The 18,409-nt window shown below is 50.6% G+C and overlaps 1 protein-coding gene across 1 annotated transcript; it reads left to right on the top strand.

Moving 5' to 3' along the window:
- The first annotated feature begins 750 nt into the window (after positions 1-750).
- SLC32A1 (solute carrier family 32 member 1) lies at positions 751-5,636 on the top strand. Its single transcript, XM_029221757.1, has 2 exons — positions 751-1,370; positions 3,722-5,636. The coding sequence occupies exons 1-2, from the start codon at positions 978-980 to the stop codon at positions 4,907-4,909; spliced, it is 1,581 nt and encodes a 526-aa protein (XP_029077590.1). The 5' UTR covers positions 751-977; the 3' UTR covers positions 4,910-5,636.
- The last annotated feature ends 12,773 nt before the right edge of the window (positions 5,637-18,409 follow it).

Raw genomic sequence — 18,409 nt, 5'->3', positions numbered from 1 at the left:
GTTGGTGGCGAACAACCCGCAGAATCACTTCCATCTCGTCGTCCCTGGACGGGAGGAGACAGCCCCAGTGACCGAGGCCGGGGCTAAGCCTTCTTGAGAGCGTTCCTCCACTTCTGCCGATCACTTCTGCCTTCAAGGGGGGCTCGCGACCAGGTTGAAGTGCTGGTGATGGGTGCCAGGGAGACAGAGCGATGCCCAGACGGCCTGGGCCGCCGGAGACAGGTAACTGTCCTGCTGCCTTTCTAGGCGTCTAGGCCAGTCCTTGGCCAGAGGATCTGGGGCTGAAAGGCTCGCGAACTCTGGAGGGGGTAGCCAGGGACAGGGGACCAAGAGGATCTGCCCGCTCAGGCCCCCTCCCTCCCTGCGGCGGCGAGGTGGGAAGGGCCAGGATCGGAGTTTAGCACCTCCTCCAGAAATGCAGCACTCCGGCCCCCACCCCGCCCTCCACACCCCTCCTTCACGCGCTCCCTCCTGCTCCCTTCCGTGGGCGCCCTTCTCCTGTCCGCATCTCGGTTCTCCGGAGTCCCTTGGTGCCCCCTTTCTCTTCTCCTTGCCCTCTCCTCACTCCTCTTACCTCCTGGAGTTTCTCCCTCTCCAGCCCCTCCGCCCCCGCCAGATTCTGAGGGGCGGGAGCGCTTTGGGCTGCGCGCGGTTGGGGGCGCCGCGCCAGCTCCGCGTAGATGCTCTGACGCCGCCGCCGCCGCCACCGCCGCCCTCCGCAGCCCAGCCCGCGCCCCGCTGCAGCTCCGCAGTGCACTCGCCACCGCCGCTCCGCCAGCCCCGCTGCCCGCCCTCCGGGTCGGCCTTGAGCGAGCCTCAGACGCCAGCCGAGGGGGTCATGAGCCAGAGCGCCCCGGGGCGCCGCGGGGAAAGCGAGCGAAGATAGCGGTCTCGCGCCCCCGTGGCCCTCACCGCCTTGCCGTGCGTCCCCCGCGTCCCCAGACCCTTCCGTCCTTTTCTCGGGCCCCGCTGCCGCCATGGCCACCCTGCTCCGCAGCAAGCTGTCCAACGTGGCCACGTCCGTATCCAACAAGTCCCAGGCCAAGGTGAGCGGCATGTTCGCCAGGATGGGTTTTCAGGCGGCCACCGACGAGGAGGCGGTGGGCTTCGCGCACTGCGACGACCTCGACTTTGAGCACCGTCAGGGCCTGCAGATGGACATCCTGAAAACCGAGGGCGAGCCCTGCGGGGACGAGGGCGCTGAACCGCCCGTCGAGGGAGACATCCATTACCAGCGAGGCGGCGGCGCGCCCCTGCCGCCCTCGGGCTCCAAGGACCAGTCCCTGGGAGCTGGTGGCGAGTTCGGGGGCCACGACAAGCCCAAGATCACGGCGTGGGAGGCGGGCTGGAACGTGACCAACGCTATCCAGGTGAGCGCGGGATTCCCAGCTCTGCCTCTCTCCCCCCCCCCCCCCCCCCCAGATCTGCGCACCAGGCTCTACTCGCAGTAGAGTCCCCTGGAGATCTCAGCCTCAAGACCCCTTCCTGTACCAGGAATCTCGCCTGCCCCCATCCCTTCCAGCCCTGCGCGGGGATCTACGTCCCCAGGTGGTGTCTCCCCACTCCCCATCCGGCCCCCTCCCTCATCCCCGGCCGCCGGACAGCTAGGCTGAGGTTCGGTTAGAGACGCTTTCCCGGAGACCCTGCCGAAGCGAGGAAAACAGGAGGAGGGGGAGTGGGGAGGGGTGAGGGAGAAAGAAAATCAGGATTGGAGGGAACAGTATGGCCTGGGACTCCGGAATGGATTCACAGCTGCATTTTCGGCATAAAAGGAGAGGGGGAAAGATCTGAGCTGGGAGTCTCCTCCCCCGACACACAAGGCACACACGCATAGACAGCGCGCATGCACATAGGCAGGCACACATGCCCACAGCCCCCCTCCCCCGAAGAAACGCCGGTCACAGGTGCACACAACATACATCTATATATAGACCACAGAATTATCCTCAAATGCACCTTCATACACCCCTACACCTCCCCCACACAGAAACACATACCCGTACATACCGAGGGCACACACATAAACCCATCTGAACATAACACATGCACACATGCACAAACTCACGCATACAGGATCCACCCGCTCTCAGGTGCAGCCCTGTCGGGGACAAACAGGTATACAAAAACATGCACACACACACACACATACGTATGACCACACAAGCACAATATGGTCCCTGGTACCTCAGCGCTACCTGCGCACAGACACCCCTCTCGCTCGAAATCCCGGCTACACCGCAAAAAGCTCCTCTGCGTGTGACCCTGGAGAAGCCGCCTCCAGATGCTCTGAACCGCCTCTGGTCTCCAGGCCCGCCACCCCGTCACCCCTACTCTCAACCCTCAGTCCCCACCAGGCGGCGCCGGACTCCACCGGGAGCGGGTTTGGAACCTGCACAACGACCCCGGGAGCTGGAGAAGGCGAGCAGGCCGCAGCTCGAGGGGCAGAGAGGGCCTCCGCCCCACGCGTCCCTGGGCCCTGCGGCTTGCCTCCCATCTCCCACCCTCGGCGTCCCCGGAGCGCACAGGTCGTTGGGGCGCAGAACGTGGGTTTCCCGGGAGCTGGAGGCCGAGATGGGGTTGTCCCGGGACCCGGGCTCCGCGGGGCTCTTCGGGGCCCTGCTCAGTAAGTGACCCGACCCGAGGCGCCTTCCGCTCCAGGGCCGGGCCGGACGGCCAAGCGCAACCAGGGACCGGGGGCACGCACCAGCTTCGGTTGCCGCCCCCGCCTTCACCTGGGGCATCTTTAAAGGCCCCGTTCCGTAGGTCTTGATGGAGGCCAGGGTGGAAGGCTGGAGGCCTGCAAGCCTCGGTAACCCTGGATTTCGTTAGCTTTGCTTCCCTATGTGGATTCTGAACCCTTCTTCCACAGCTCTGCCCGCCCGTTCCCACAGGTTCTGGGTATTGCCTCCCGCTTGGGTTCGCCGTTCACAAAGCGCTTGCGCTTTCCCCGTAGGCCCCTAATCCTGTTCGCCTCTACCACTTAGTCCCCTTCCTTAGGGATCGGTCTCTCCGCCCCAGTTTCGGCCTGGCCCTAAGGCTGTCCAACCCTGTCTCCCCGTCCCCACGCCTCTGGCCTCACCCCACCCAAAGCCCTTCGCCAGCAAACCCCACGTTCCCACTGGTCTTGCCTCCCTGCCGCTTGCCCCACGCTCAGCCCCCCTCCCTCCCTACCCCGTCTCCTTTCTCTCCCGCTGCTGCTTTCAACGGTTTCCCTCTCCATTTCGACCCTTAGGCACCTGCGTTCCCCTCATTGGCTTCCTTGCACCCCATTCCAGCCCCACCTTAGACTCTGCATCCCCTTTTCCTAGCGGCTCAGGCCCAGCTCTCTACCTTTCTCCTCGTCCTTTTCCGGTCAACCCCCTCCAGCCCCTTCTCATCTTTTTCCGAACCACCCCCAGGTATCTCCTCGTACCCCTTCCCTCTTTGCGGCTTGACCCCTTACTCAGCCCCCTCCCTACCTCCCAGCCATTAAGCACACCTCTCCTTCTAAGTTCCATCCTTAAACACCCCCTTCTCCACCTCTGACTCAATACCCGGGCTCCCCATTAGACCGCTCTACACCTCCACTCCAGCCTATCCTTACCCTCTCCTCCCAGTAGCTTAGGCCCAGTTCACACTTAGCGCCCCCTTCCGGCTACACCCTTAAGTCACTCCCCCAGACGCCGTATTCCGATACAGCATCCACTGAGCTCCCGGGTCTGGTTGTCTTTTCGATCCGCAGGGCATGTTCGTGCTGGGCCTGCCCTACGCCATCCTGCACGGCGGCTACCTGGGATTGTTCCTCATCATCTTCGCCGCCGTGGTGTGCTGCTACACTGGCAAGATCCTCATCGCATGCCTGTACGAGGAGAACGAGGACGGCGAGGTGGTACGCGTGCGGGACTCGTATGTGGCCATCGCCAACGCTTGCTGCGCTCCGCGCTTCCCCACGCTGGGCGGCCGCGTAGTGAACGTGGCGCAGATCATCGAGCTGGTGATGACTTGCATCCTGTACGTGGTGGTGAGTGGCAACCTCATGTACAACAGCTTCCCAGGGCTGCCCGTGTCGCAGAAGTCCTGGTCCATCATCGCCACGGCGGCGCTGCTGCCCTGCGCCTTCCTTAAGAACCTCAAGGCCGTGTCCAGGTTCAGCCTGCTGTGCACTTTGGCCCACTTCGTCATCAACATTCTGGTCATTGCCTACTGCTTATCGAGGGCGCGCGATTGGGCCTGGGAGAAGGTCAAGTTCTATATCGACGTCAAGAAGTTTCCCATCTCCATTGGCATCATCGTGTTCAGCTACACGTCGCAGATCTTCCTGCCTTCGCTGGAGGGCAACATGCAGCAGCCCAGCGAGTTCCACTGCATGATGAACTGGACGCACATCGCCGCCTGCGTGCTCAAAGGCCTCTTCGCGCTCGTCGCCTACCTCACCTGGGCCGATGAGACCAAGGAGGTCATCACGGATAACCTGCCCGGTTCCATCCGCGCCGTGGTCAACATCTTCCTGGTGGCCAAGGCCCTGTTGTCCTACCCTTTGCCCTTCTTCGCTGCTGTCGAGGTGCTGGAGAAGTCGCTCTTCCAGGAAGGCAGCCGCGCCTTCTTTCCCGCCTGCTACGGCGGCGACGGGCGCCTCAAGTCGTGGGGCCTGACGCTGCGCTGCGCGCTGGTCGTCTTCACGCTGCTCATGGCCATCTACGTGCCGCACTTCGCGTTGCTTATGGGCCTCACCGGCAGCCTCACGGGCGCCGGCCTCTGCTTCCTGCTGCCCAGCCTCTTCCACCTGCGCCTGCTCTGGCGCAAGCTGCTGTGGCACCAGGTCTTCTTCGACGTCGCCATCTTCGTCATCGGCGGCATCTGCAGCGTGTCCGGCTTCGTGCACTCGCTGGAGGGCCTCATTGAGGCCTACCGAACCAACGCGGAGGACTAGGGCGCTAGGGCCAGCCCCGGCCACCCTCCCGCGCTCTCCCCGCTGCCCACCCACCCCTCCCCCAACAAACCCGTGCGCCCTGCAGCCGCGCTTGGGAAGCCAAGCTTTAAACATCTCTGGCTCCCCGTTTCTGATTTTGGGGGTTGGGGGCGGGAGGGGATAGGGATCCACAATCCATTGCGTCTGCGTTTCTGTTGTCCTTTCTTTTCCACAACACCCTGGTTTCGGGGGAGGCGGCGGCGCATCTGTGGGCAGGGTTTTCTGTCCTTCCAGGAGGGGCCCCGACACTTTGGTCCCTGTCACCGAGGGGGGGGGGGGGGAGGGAGAGGGGGCGCAACTCGCAGGCGCAGAAACTTGACCTTGCGGGCACATTTCACAGCCATCAGTGCTTGGAATCTGCAGAGTCTAGCCATTTCCAGCAAGAACGATTCCCATTCCGGAGACATTTCAACCCTTCAGCGGGAAAGGCTGGCCGGGAAATCCGTTTCGGGTGGGCGATTTCCTTCGCCGAAGCGGGGAAGCGAGAAGCCCCGGCGGGGCCGGCTTGCTGGCCGGTTTTCAGGAATCCAGACTCATCTTGTGCAATTTATCAGGTTGTGGAGCTGCTCTGCTGTGCGTGTGGTGTGCTCGTGGTGAATAAGATGAAATGTGTATCAGAAAAAAAATCTTTCTCTAATTTAGAGTGCGGTGCATAATTATATCCGCAAATAAAGAAGAAACAAAGGCACTCGCGGCCCTGTCTCAGTTCTGCATTTTCGCACCCGCGGGAATCCTGGCGCTGGGTGGCGAGGGAACCAGCCCTGGCCCACCCCGTGAAGCAAGTGGGGAAGGAGAAGCAGCTGTAGTTAAAGAGTCCCTGGAGAGCTCCGGGGAGAGTGAGGGGTGCTCAGCACCAAGGGGAGGCTTTCTGAGTACTTGGGGGACTCAGGCAAAGGAGCACGTGGTGGTGCACCCACGGTTTCGGTGTGGCCTTGGCTCCCCAGCCGCCAGGCCTAGGCTTCCCCCCACCCCCAAACCTTTCCCCGGGGGTTGGATCCATCTGAGAATTTGGTGGACACTCTCGAACTCCAATCCTAAAATAAAGAGGAAGAAAAAGTTTTGCTTATGTACCAAAGCCCTACAGAGTTGTTCAACAAATATTTATAGACAGCCCACCAGGTCTGGGACCGTGCAGGCTGCCAAACTCAGCCCTGCCCTCCTGGAGCTTACAGTCTAGCAGAGGAGAGACAGGCAATAGATTGGGACTCTGAAATCCACAGTATGACTGCCAGCTGTGAAGAGAGCTACAAAGGAAGTCAGCAGGGCCGTTGTGTATTTCCCAGGGTTTGCCAACCTAGCATCCCAGGCACCTCTCACCCTGGAGAACCCCCCTCAAGTCCAAGGTGGGGTTTACATAGCCACAGTGAAGAGATCTGGCTGTTTAGATTCACCAGGCAGAGCCGTTTATGTCCCAGCCTCCCCTTTTCTTGAGCAGCCTGTTTGAGAATGTGTTTGCTTAAATTACCCAGAGGACCCTGTCCTTTTTTATGCAGATCCTACTGCAAGGGCAGCCCTCCTGTTGCTTCCAGGGGCGCCAGTCCTGGGTGCATTGGTATGGATCATGGTCAGACTCTCCAGATGGAATCTGGGAGCTCAGGAAGGCTAGGCCATTCTCAGCGGGAGAAAAGCCACGATGGGAGGTTCTTGATCTCTCCCACCAAGGCAGAGGCCTCGTTTGGAACGATTTCTCCAGGTGCAATGGGAGCATAGGAAAGAGCGGGGAGAATGCCTACGCACAGTGGCCATTTCTCCCTGCCCGCTGCCACGGCGTGGGTCAGTGTGTGCTTGTGTGAGAGAGAGCGCCTACACGAAGATGTGCGGGGTTGGGGGTGGGAGGCTGTATCTGTGTCTTGTGAGAGCTTTGATGAATGCGTGTGCTTGCCTGTGTGTGCAGAGCATCCCTGAGCGCGTGCCTGCGACAGAGGTGACCTCGCACCGCCTGCTTCTGCAGCCATCCAACAAGTGTGGAAGCGCAAGGGGGATAAAATTTGGTCCCCTCGGCCGCCTGCGGCTCTGACGATTTGAACGGGCCATTTAAGATGTCCGCTGTCACCCACCTGATGCTCCTTTGTCTCTATTGTCGCGAGTCAGGATCCAGAGCTGACCAGAGGATTCTGTTTCCCGTCCCTCTACGCCCTCTGATGCCTCCCAGGCCGGGAGAACTGACTGTTCATCGCCCTTGCCCCGCCTCCGCTGCTCCTCCGCAGGTCCACCCACCCTCGGGTACGATCTGAGTCGGAGCTCGGTCTGTAACCTTCAGAAAAAGCCCTGACTTCTGCAGTGGAAGGGAAGGAGGGAGGGTCACGCTGCACCAGCTCCGTCCTTCCCGTCTTTAAAAGGACAAATGAGACACCAGGCAGGCCCTGGACAGCGGCTGCCATCTCCGCGGACTCGCCTGGAGCCGCTGCACTGCCTCTTAGCTCCCGGCTTTGTGCTCAGCTCCCTGGAGTCCGGGTCCCCCACCCGTCACCCTGCGCGGGCCCAGAAAGGCAGAGGCGGGAGAGCCAAGCTCCTAGGAGCCCCAAGGGAAACCCTGCTCCCTCGTGGGCAATACACCCATCCCCAGACTTGCATTCAGGCCGACGGGAGAAATAGACGGCAGGAGAAGATGCGACCCATCTCTGCATCTCCGACTCCTACCCCCAACACCAAAGTGCATGGCTAGAAGTTGAAAAGAACTCCTGAGCTCTCCTCGGGTCCGCCGTGAGTTCTCAATCCGAATTCGAGGGAGGCAGATAGGGCCGGCAAGGTTCATTCAGTGAAGGAATTGAGGAGGAAGGGAATCCACCTCAGGACCAGACCCTTCCCCTCCCCCCCCCCACCAGGGTTCCCTCAATTCCCAACGGTTCTTACGACGAATCCTGGCTCTACGCCCTTCGGACCCTGTCCCAGTTCTGTGCTTTGGGAACCACCAAGATCCCGGAGGAAGCCACCGCCCTGTCCCGAGCCAGCCCTGCCTCGCTCCCCAGCGGTGAGAGAAGGTTCTCCACTTTTAGATTTCTTTGTTTTTTAAAATTTTTATTTTATTTTATTTATTTATGGCTGTGTTGGGTCTTCGTTTCTGTGCGAGGGCCTTCTCTAGTTGCGGCAAGTGGGGGCCAATCTTCATCGTGGTGCGCGGGCCTCTCACTATCGTGACCTCTCTTGCTGCAGAGCACAGGCTCCAGACGCAAAGGCTCAGTAATTGCGGCTCACGGGCCTAGTTGCTCTTCCCGGACCAGGGCTCGAACCCGTGTCCCCTGCGTTGGCAGGCAGATTTTAAACCACTGCGCCACCAGGGAAGCCCTCCACCTTTAGGTTTCTAAATGCTTCTTCCCTCCCTGCCACCCCTCACTCTCACCTCCCCGCCCAGTTGATAATGATTGCTTATCTCTAGTGCTTTACTTCCAAGTCCTCCATATTTCAAGTGACATTTCGATGGGTTTTTTCCCCCCAAAACATAGAAGGATGCTATATCATAGGACATGTTTTGTTAAATGACAAACCCTACCCCAGGGACTAATATATTCCCCACTTAGGGGCCTTGGAGGGAAGGAGGGAGTCAACCGGACTCCACGGGCACCAGTCAGGAAGTGGAGAGGGTCCAGGCCTTTCCATTGGTGGGGAGCAGGGATCTCAAACGCAGGGCCAGAGACAGGCTTAGGTCAAGGAGGAGCAGGCTGGCTGGACCGGTACGTCCTCACTGGACACCTAGGGGTTAAGGGGGTGGAGCTGCTTTGACCCCGGGGAGCCAGCCTCGGGGGTCCTTCCCACTGCTCTTTATTTTTTCTTCTCCAAAATTACGAAAAAAAAAAAAAAAGTTCAAACATACAGAAAAGGTGAAAGAATTCCACAGCTTAACTTGAACAATTAACATTTTATGGTGCTGGATTACCTATCCTGTATCTATCCATCAATCCATTCAATAATCCATTTTTTAATGTAAATTTGAAGAATTGAAGACCTCAGTATATTTCCCTCCCAAATACTTAGGCAGGCAGGGTCGGTAAGCATGACATTCAGATAAGCACAGGACCAGTAGTGGCACAATGCTCGGCCATATGGAGTCTGAGGCAAAAGGAAATAACAGCAATACAATCCTGTCTTTAAATTTTATTACCTGTTCATCGTGCTATTTTGAACACATGGTTTACTTTTGAATTTTGATTTTTAAAAAGACTGCATAAAATATGATCTTGATTATTGAATTTTTGGGCATCCTTTTATATTTTGCTCTCTAAACAAACGCTTCACTTTCTCACACTAGTCCCAGCTCTGGGTGTGAGGTTGGCCTTGGGAAATGAGTTCTACTCCCTGGAAGTTTGGATTGAGACTTTTCAAGAGTCTGGCTACAGCTGATGCTACAGAGATGCTGTGGGTGCCACCTCTGCCAGTTATGGGGTCCAGGAGGGGCCAGGCGAGGAGGGTCCTCTGGCCAGGGACACCCAGCAGGATGATCCAGCAGTGCTGAGGGCCCAGCCATATGAGCTTCCAGCAGCTCCCAGCAACCTTCTGCAGATGGGGTGAAAACAGGGCAGAAAGATTGAGGATGCAGAGGGAATGGTACAGACTCTAGATGGGAGAGGAAAGCACAGTCCGAACGGAGAGCACAATTAAAGGAATTGTTACCCAGTACCTGGCACAAGTTCTGGTAGGTGTACAGGATTTATTTATCAAATATTTGTTGAGCATCTACTATAGGCCACTGGACTAAGGACTGTTCTAGCCCCTAGGGATGCAGCAATAAACAAGATAGACATGGCCTCTGTGGTAGGGGTCAATGCCTTATCCTATGTCCTTAGGTGCATCTGAGTTCACCAGAAGTTGTGGACACTTCTCAGGAACCTGACAGCAAACCATGACAAAATGCCTCTCTCCATCTGTCTCTCTCTCCTCTGCCCAAGGGCTTTCTAGAATACCTTGGAAGAACAACTTGAAATTGCTGGGGAGTTAAAAGCTCCCAAACACCCAGTCAATTGGCAATAAATGAATGGCTCCTGTCCTATATTGGGATTATTTGTGGTCTATTCCACAAGGTATCTCAGATGGTTCCCAGCAGGATTGAAACTCGTGTGTCCACAAGCTCATCAAAACACCTTTTATTTGGCTTCCCCTCCCCTTCCCTGTCTCCCTTTCCCTACTACCTCACTTGTCCTTTCTGGGATCGCCTTCCAAATGATTAACTACACCTGAGTCCTTGTTGCACTGTCTGCTTTCCAAGAAAGCTAAACTAAGACAGCTCCTGTATTCACAGTGCTTTTAATCTCGGACAGTGATTCCCAAATATACATCCTTAGACAGGTGCCAGGCAAGGTGAATAGAATCAAATAGGGAGGTTTTCGGAGATTCCTGTTCCCTGCCTTCACACCTAGATTCAGATTTTTAGGTTCCTGATGTGCCACTGGTTTGGGATCACTAATATAGAGAAAGTTAGGTCAATGGATTGACGGATGAGCAAGTAGATGGATGTGGGTCAGTGGGTATGTGCTTTGAAGGCCAATGGTTGTGTAGATAAGCCATTGACTAATAGATGGATCAGTGGATGAAGGAAAGATGGATAGACAGAAGAATGGGTCAGGGGATGAACAGATGAAAAGGTGGATCAGTGGATGGATCAATAGGTGAAAGGAAGAAAAGAGGGAAGGATAAATGGGTCTATGGCAACAAACTTTAAGCACAGTAAGCTCCACAAGAGCGGGCATAGTCGCTGTTGGGCTCCCTATTGTATCTCCACTATCTAACACAGGATCTGATATGCAGAATGTACTTAATACATTTTGTTCAACAAACAACTAAATGAATAAGTAAATAAGTAATTTCTTTTCAAAAAGATCATCAACACATAAATAGTTTTGGAGTCACAGGAAATTATGAGGTTGTATGGTCACGCCATTCAAGATGGCTGTTCTTTTGCTCTCTGTACATCCCCTGCTTGACCAGTCCTTGCTTCACCTGTACCCTAATCATAGGGCTTAATCAGTAACTACCTATGTGCTTGCTCCCTGCCCCAGCCGCTAGTTTCCCTGGTAACTGATGAGCCAACCTGATGTTAATTTCCCCCTATAAATGGTAGCCTCTTTAAGGAAACAATCCCATTTATCACTGCATCAAAAATAATAAAATACCTAGGAATAAACCTACCTAAGGAGGCAAAAGACCTGTGCTCTGAAAACTATAAGATGCTGATGAAAGAAATCGAAGATGACACAAACAAATGGAAAGATATACCATGTCCTTGGATTGGGAGAACGAATGTTGTCAAAATGACTATACTACCCAAAGCAATGTACAGATTCAATGCAATTCCTATCAAATTACCCGTGACATTTTTCACAGAACTAGAACAAAGTTTTTTAAATTTGTATGGAAACACAAAAGACCCCAAATAGCTAAAGCAATCCGGAGAAAGAAAAATGGAGCTGGAGGAATCAGGCTCCTTGACTTCAAACTATACTACAAAGCTACAGTAATCAAAACGGTATGTTACTGGCACAAAAACAGAAGTATAGCTCGAGGGAACAGGATAGAAAGCTCAGAAATAAACCCTTGCATCTGTGGTCAATTAATCTACACCAATGGAGGCAAGCATATACAATGGAGAAAAGACAGTCTCTTCAATAAGTGGTGCTGGGAAAACTGAACAGCTATGTGTACAAGAATGAAATTAGAACATTCTCTAACACCATACACAAAAGTAAACTCAAAATGGATTACAGACCTAAATGTAAGACCGGATTCTATAAAACTCTTAAAGGAAACCATAGGCAGAAAACTCTTTGAGATAAATTGCAGCAATATTTTTTTAATCCACTTCCTAGAGTAATGAAAATAAAAACAAAAATACACAAATGGGACGTAATTAAACTTAAAAGCTTTTGCATAGCAAAGGAAACCATAAACAAACAAAAAGACAACCCACAGAATGGGAGAAAATATTTTCAAATGAAGTGATCAACAAGGGATTAATCTCCAAAATATACAAACAACTCATGCAGCTCAATATAAAAAAAAACAAACAATCCCATCAAAAAGTGGGCAGAAGATCTAAAAGGACATTTCTCTAAGGAAGACATATGGATGGGCAAAACATTCAAGAAAAAATGCTCAACATCACTAATTACTAGAGAAATGTAAATCAAAAGTACAATGAAGTATCACCTCACACTAGTCAGAATGACCATCATCAAAAAGTCTACAAAAAATAAATGCTGGAGAGGGTGTGGAGGAAAAAGAACCCTCCTACAGTGTTGGTGGGAATGTAAACTGATACAGTCACTATGGAGAACAGTATGGAGATTCCTTAAAAAAACTAAAAATAGAGCTGCCATATGATTCTGCAATCCCTCTTTTGGGCATATATCCAGAGAAAAACATAATTCACAAAGATACATGCACCCAAATGTTCATAGCAGCACTATTTACAACAGCCAAGATATGGAAGCAACATAAATGTCCATCAACAGAGGAATGGATAAAGAAGATGTGGTACATATATACAATGGAATATTACTCAGCCATAAAAAAGAATGAAATAATGCCCTTTGCAGCAACATGGACCTAGAGATGATCATACTAAGTGAAGTAAGTCAGACAAAGACAAATATCATATGATATCACTTATATGTGGAATCCAGAAAGATGATACAAATGAACTTATTTACAAAACAGAAACAGACTCACAGACTTTGAAAACAAACTTCAAAGATGAAAGGTAGCTGGGAGGGATAAATTAGGAGTTTGGGATAAAAATATATACCCTACTAATATATACTAATATATATAAAATAGATAGTCAACAAAGACCTACTGTATAGCACAGGGAACTCTACTCAATATTCTGTAACAAACTATATGGGAAAAGAATCTGAAAAAGAATGGATATATGTATATGTCTAACTGAACAACTTTGCTGTACACCCAAAACTAACACAACAATGTAAATCAACTATACCCCAATATAAAATAAAAATTAAATTAAAAAAAATTGTAGCCTCCTTCTCTCCGCCCTCACCCCCCGCCCCCGAGTAGTGAAGATTGCTGCCATGTCCTACCTGCTGTCTGTCATACAAGGGGTGGGGTATCACTCCAGGACCTTTTGCTTCAGATGTGTAAGGTCCCCTATCCAATAAAACATTGTTGTCTCTGTTGCTGTCTCTGTGCTCTTTCTTTAGTCTCAAGGCTGGGCATTTACAAGGCTTGCAGGCCTGCGGGATACAGCCCAACTGAGGCCAACCAGGAGAATGGATGAAAATAAGAAAAGCACTGGGCCAAGGACCTTGGGGAACAGCAATATTTCAAGCTCAGGCAAAGGAGGATAAGGAAGAGGAGAATTCAAGTCTGATAAAGAATAGTCAGAGAGGTAGGGGAAGAATAAAGACAATGATGTTCTGGGGTTGAAGAAGGACAGGTTGTAAGAAGCAGGAAAGGACAAAAATTTGTTTCCTTTCTCTGGACAAATAGCATCTGATTTGGACCAGGAATGGGGATGTGGGTATCTTTTGTCTCTAAATCTCAGAGCTTGGAGTAGAAGAAGCATACCTAGAAGCTTTTCAAAGAAGAGCGAGACCAGGACTGAGAAACAGTTCCAATGAAGGCTCCACTCTAAAGGGGGATGTATAAAGAGAGGATGTCTAAGGACACCAGTAAGTAAGGCAGACTAAGGGAAGCTGAAGAAAGGAAGCTCAACAACAGTTCAATGAAGATGAGGACTGAAAGGTCACTGCCGAGGGCCTGGGTTCCATCCCTGGTCAGGGAGCTAGGATCCCGCAAGACGTGCAGTGGCCAAAAAAAAAAAAAAAAAAAAAAAAGCCACAGCATCCCTTCTATCCAATGAGCCTATTAGTGGGTTGGCAGAATCTGGGGAGAAGCTGGAAACCCTGTGCTAAGTTCCTTGTCTCTAGCCCAAGTCTGCTGCTTGCCTCCTTAGCTACATAATATCTCTTCCTTTTCCCAGGCAGTGAGTGGGCTCAAGGAGCCCTGAGCCAGGCTGAGCACACGGTGTTAGTCCACCATGATGAATCACAGCTCAACAGCCAAATTGTTTTCCTTTTTTTAAAAAAAATTTATTGAAATATAGTTGATATACAATGTTGTGTTAGTTACAGGTGTACAGTAAAGTGATTCAGTTATACATATATATAAATGTATGTATTCTTTTTACATTCTATTCCATTATAGGTTATTACAAGATATTGAGTATAATTCCCTGTGCTATACAGTAGGCCCTTGTTGGTTACCTATTTTATATACAGTAGTGTGTATATTTTAATCCCAAACTCCTAACTTATGCCTCTCCCCACCTTTCCTTTGGTAACCATAAGGTCGTTTTCTATGTCTGTGAGTCTACTTCTGTTTTGTAAATAAGTTCATTTGTATCCTTTTTTATTTTTTTATTTATTATTTTTTTTGCGGTACGCGGGCGTCTCACCGCTGCGGCCTCTCCCGCTAAGGAGCACAGGCTCCGGATGCACAGGCTCAGCGGCCATGGCTCACGGGCCCAGCTGCTCCGCGACATGTGGGATCCTCCCACACCGGGGCACGAACCCATGTCCCCTGCATCAGCAGGCGGACTCTCAACCACTGCGCCACCAGGGAAGTCCCATTTGTATCCTTTGTTTAGATTCCAGATATAGGCAATATCATATGATATTTGTCTTTCTCTGTCTGGCTTACTTCACTTAGTATGATAATCTCTAGGTCCATCCATGTTGATGCAAATGGCATCATTTCATTCTTTTTTAATGGCTGAGTAATATATATATATACAAAACACATCTTTATCCATTCATCTGTCAATGGACCCTTAGGTAGCTTCCATGTCTTGACTATTCTAAATAGTGCTTCAATGAACATTGGGGTGCGTGTATCTTTTCAAATTATGTTTTTCTCCAGAAATATGCCCAAGAGTGGGATGGCAGGGTCATATGGTAGCTCTATTTTTAAGGAACCTCCATACCATTCTCCATCGTGGCTGCACCAATTTACATTCCCACCAACACTGTAGGAGGATTCCTTTTCCTCCACACACTCTCCAGGATTTACTGTTTGTAGACTTTTTGATGATGGTCATTCTGACTGGTGTGAGGTGATACCTCATTGTAATTTTGATTTGCATTTCTCTAATAATTAGCGGTGTTGAGCATCTTTTCATGTGCCTCTTGGCCATCTGTCTTCTTTGGAGAAATGTCTTCTTAGACCTTCTTCCCATTTTTTGATTGGGTTGTTTGTTTTTTGATATTGAGCTTCAACAGCCAAATTTGATGCCCGTTCCCATCACACCCTCCTGGCCAAGCATCAGGCAGACTGGGAAGCAAATATTTCCTTGGAACAGTTTTCTAATGGCTCTATCACCTGAGTCCTGCTGTGCAGACTCCCTCATGAATAAGAGCATATGCATTGCCTGATCACCTAAATGTGCAGTGTGTATATGTAGTGGTATGTGTGTGTGAGTTCAGAGACCAACATGAGAGTGCCTTAAGCGAAACAGAAGTTGTATTTCCTTCTCACATAAAAATCAGAGCTGGTAAGAGGTCCAGACCCATGCTTCTCAAATTTTAATATGCACGTGAATCATTTGGGGATCTTCTTAAAATTCAGGTTCCTGATTCACTGGATCTCTGGTGGAGCTGGAGGTTTTGCATTTCTAACAAGCTCCCAGGTGATGGTGAGGCTGCTGGGCTGCAATCCACACTTGGAGGTGCAAGGCCCTGGAGCACTGATTCTCAAATTTTGCTTCCTTCTACCATCATCTGGGGAGATTAGAAAGCTCCCCATGCCCAGGTCTCACCACATAGGATGAAAGCAGAATCTCTAGGGGTGAGACCCAGGCATTAGCACTTTTGAAAGCTCCCCACACAGCAGTCATAGGTTGATAGCAATGATCAAAATGTGCTGGTCAGGAATTTATGGATTTCCTTCCCTGGCAGTGGAGTAACTTCTGGGTTAGAGCTCTCTCTGCCTCTCCTTTCCTGGGGCAACTCCACTGTCCACTGTTCTCAGTGCTCTTGGCTTTGCCCTCTGAGAAGTGCTTTCATATCCGTGAACCTCCTGGGGATCTCAGAGAGTATCCTCTCCTTGGGGTGGCACAGCTTTCACACTCGGCTTCCTCCTGGTGCAGGTTTGGGATCCTAGGGTTACCTTACAAGTCAAATATATAATTTTGGAGTCCAGGCTTGTGGTTTCTTGACAAGACAATTCCCTCAAAACTTAGTGTTGACCCTGTAGGTTCAATTGTGCCCCTCAAAAAGATATGTTGAAGTCCTAATGTCTTGTACCTGTGAACGTGATCTTATCTGGAAATAAGATTGTTGCAGAGGTACAGATGTAATTAGTTAGGATGAGGTCATACTGAAGTAGGGTGGGTCCTTAATCCTAATATGATATGATTTTTTAAAATCTTTATCAGAAGAGGAAAAGAGATACACAGAGAGAGAGACACACAGGGAGACCACATGACAATGCAGGCAGAGAGTGCAGGGTTGGGTCTACAAGCCAAGACTGCCAGCAATACCAGAAGCTGGGGGCGAGGCAAGGAACAGATTCTCCCCTGGAGCTTTCAGAACGAGCACAGGCTTGCTGATACCTTGATTTTGGACTTCTAGCATCCAGGACCGTGAGAGAATAAATTTCTGTTGTTTTCAGCCATTTCACTTTGTGGTACTTTGTTATGGCAGCCCTAGGAAACTAACAAACACAGTAGGCTTCTGATCTATCTTCTAGTCATTTCCATGGGCAAATAACTACAGCCATGGATTTCGTCTGGTGGTACATTGTGCAACAGAGTAGCCACTAGCCATATATGGCTATTTAAGCTTAAATGTAAATTAAAATTAAATTAAAATTCCATTCCTCAGTTGCACTGCTCACATTTCAAGTGCTCTGTGGTCACATGTGGTTAGTGGCTACTGCATTAGACATTTCAGATTGTAGAACGTTCCCATCAAAACAGAAAGAACCACTGAACGCCATTGGTCTAGTGTATCAGTCAGTTTTTTCCTGCAATAATGTTGCATAGCAACCCCAGAATTTCAGTGGATTATAAAAACAAACATTTTTGATATCCATGGAACAGCTCAGCTTTAGGTGGCAGGTTGGCTGGACTTGGTTCCAGGCTACAGTTTGTGTTGGGTTTTCTCCATGTGTCTCTCATCCTCTTTAGACTCAGGGCATGTTCTTCTCAGCAGGAGAGTAAGAGGGCAGTCTAAGCCACACAAGCACATTTGAAGCCTCTGCTCAGATCATATCTGGCTAACAGTCCACCGGCTAAAAGTGAGTCCCGTGGCCAAGCCCAATATCAATGTCTACGGTGAGAGAGGCCCAACAAAGTTACATGGCAGATGGTATGGATGTTCACTCCTGTATTATCCTATTATAGAGGAGTGAAGAACTGGGAACAATAATCCAATCTACATCGCCTATACATAGTGCTTTCCACCCCCCCTTAAAAGGTAATACTTTCACACGGTTAAAAAATAAAAAGTATATGAAAAAGTATGCAGTGAAAAAGTCTCCCACACCTGACACACTCACCTTGTCCCTTTCCTTTACAAACTCTTTTCTTAGTTTCTTGTCCATCTGCATGAAAATACAAGCAAAAACATATATATTTTCTCCCCACCCCCTTTCTTAAAGGGAGTTCCTATAAACTGCACTGCCTTATTTCTTTTAAATATATATCTTGGAGATTTTTCCGTATTAGTATACTTAGGTGTAGTTCTTAAACTTACATTCACTTATTTTCACTCTGTTCTGCTCCTCCCCACTTTCTCAGTTTAATGATGGATTCCTTCAGATGTCTGAGAAAATGGCTTGGGTTGAAAGGCAACACCTTTAATCTGATTTTGCCACTAACTGGCTCCCTATTTGGCCTAGAAGTGCTCCTAGAGGTTCTTGAGAACGTTTTGGGGTCTCATCTCTTGCTAAGGATGTTTATTTACAACCACCTTTTATAATTAACTTGCTTTTATCTCTCAAATTGTTCCAGAGCTGGGAGGGTAGAGTCAAGGCAGCTGCTCTAATTCTTGCAATCCCCTTGGCTGGTGGAAAGGGGGAAACGGCAGGGGAGAGCGTGCCCAGTCCTTTTAGAGCTAAAACTAAGGGGGTGGGGGGGTCCCGGTCACATTACTTCCACTCCCACCCTCATTGGCCAGAACTGAGTCACATGATCACAACAAGCCAAATGACCATGCAGGGGAATTATACCACTAAAAGGAAGAAAGAGAATATGCACATAGTAGGTAACAATTAGCAGTCCTTTTCTCAGCGTTTGAGGTCTGTGAGAGGGTACAGTCTGTAGGTCTTAATAAATCTATTTTAAAACTTTATATTGTATTATAAAATATAACACACATGCAGAAAAGTGCACCAATCGTAAAGAGGACGGTGTGATGAATTTTCACAAAGTGAACACGCCTGAGTAGCGAGCTCCTCGGTCAAGAAATTGAGCGGTCGGTACCCCCGAGTTTGTTTCCTTGACAGCAAGGC

Source organism: Monodon monoceros, unplaced genomic scaffold (assembly GCF_005190385.1).
Source record: "Monodon monoceros isolate NGI ecotype Baffin Bay Population unplaced genomic scaffold, NGI_Narwhal_1 Super_Scaffold_13, whole genome shotgun sequence".
Lineage (NCBI taxonomy): Eukaryota > Metazoa > Chordata > Mammalia > Artiodactyla > Monodontidae > Monodon > Monodon monoceros.
The sequence above is the reverse complement of the archived record's forward strand: the minus strand, read 5'-3'. Positions and strand labels throughout refer to the sequence as shown.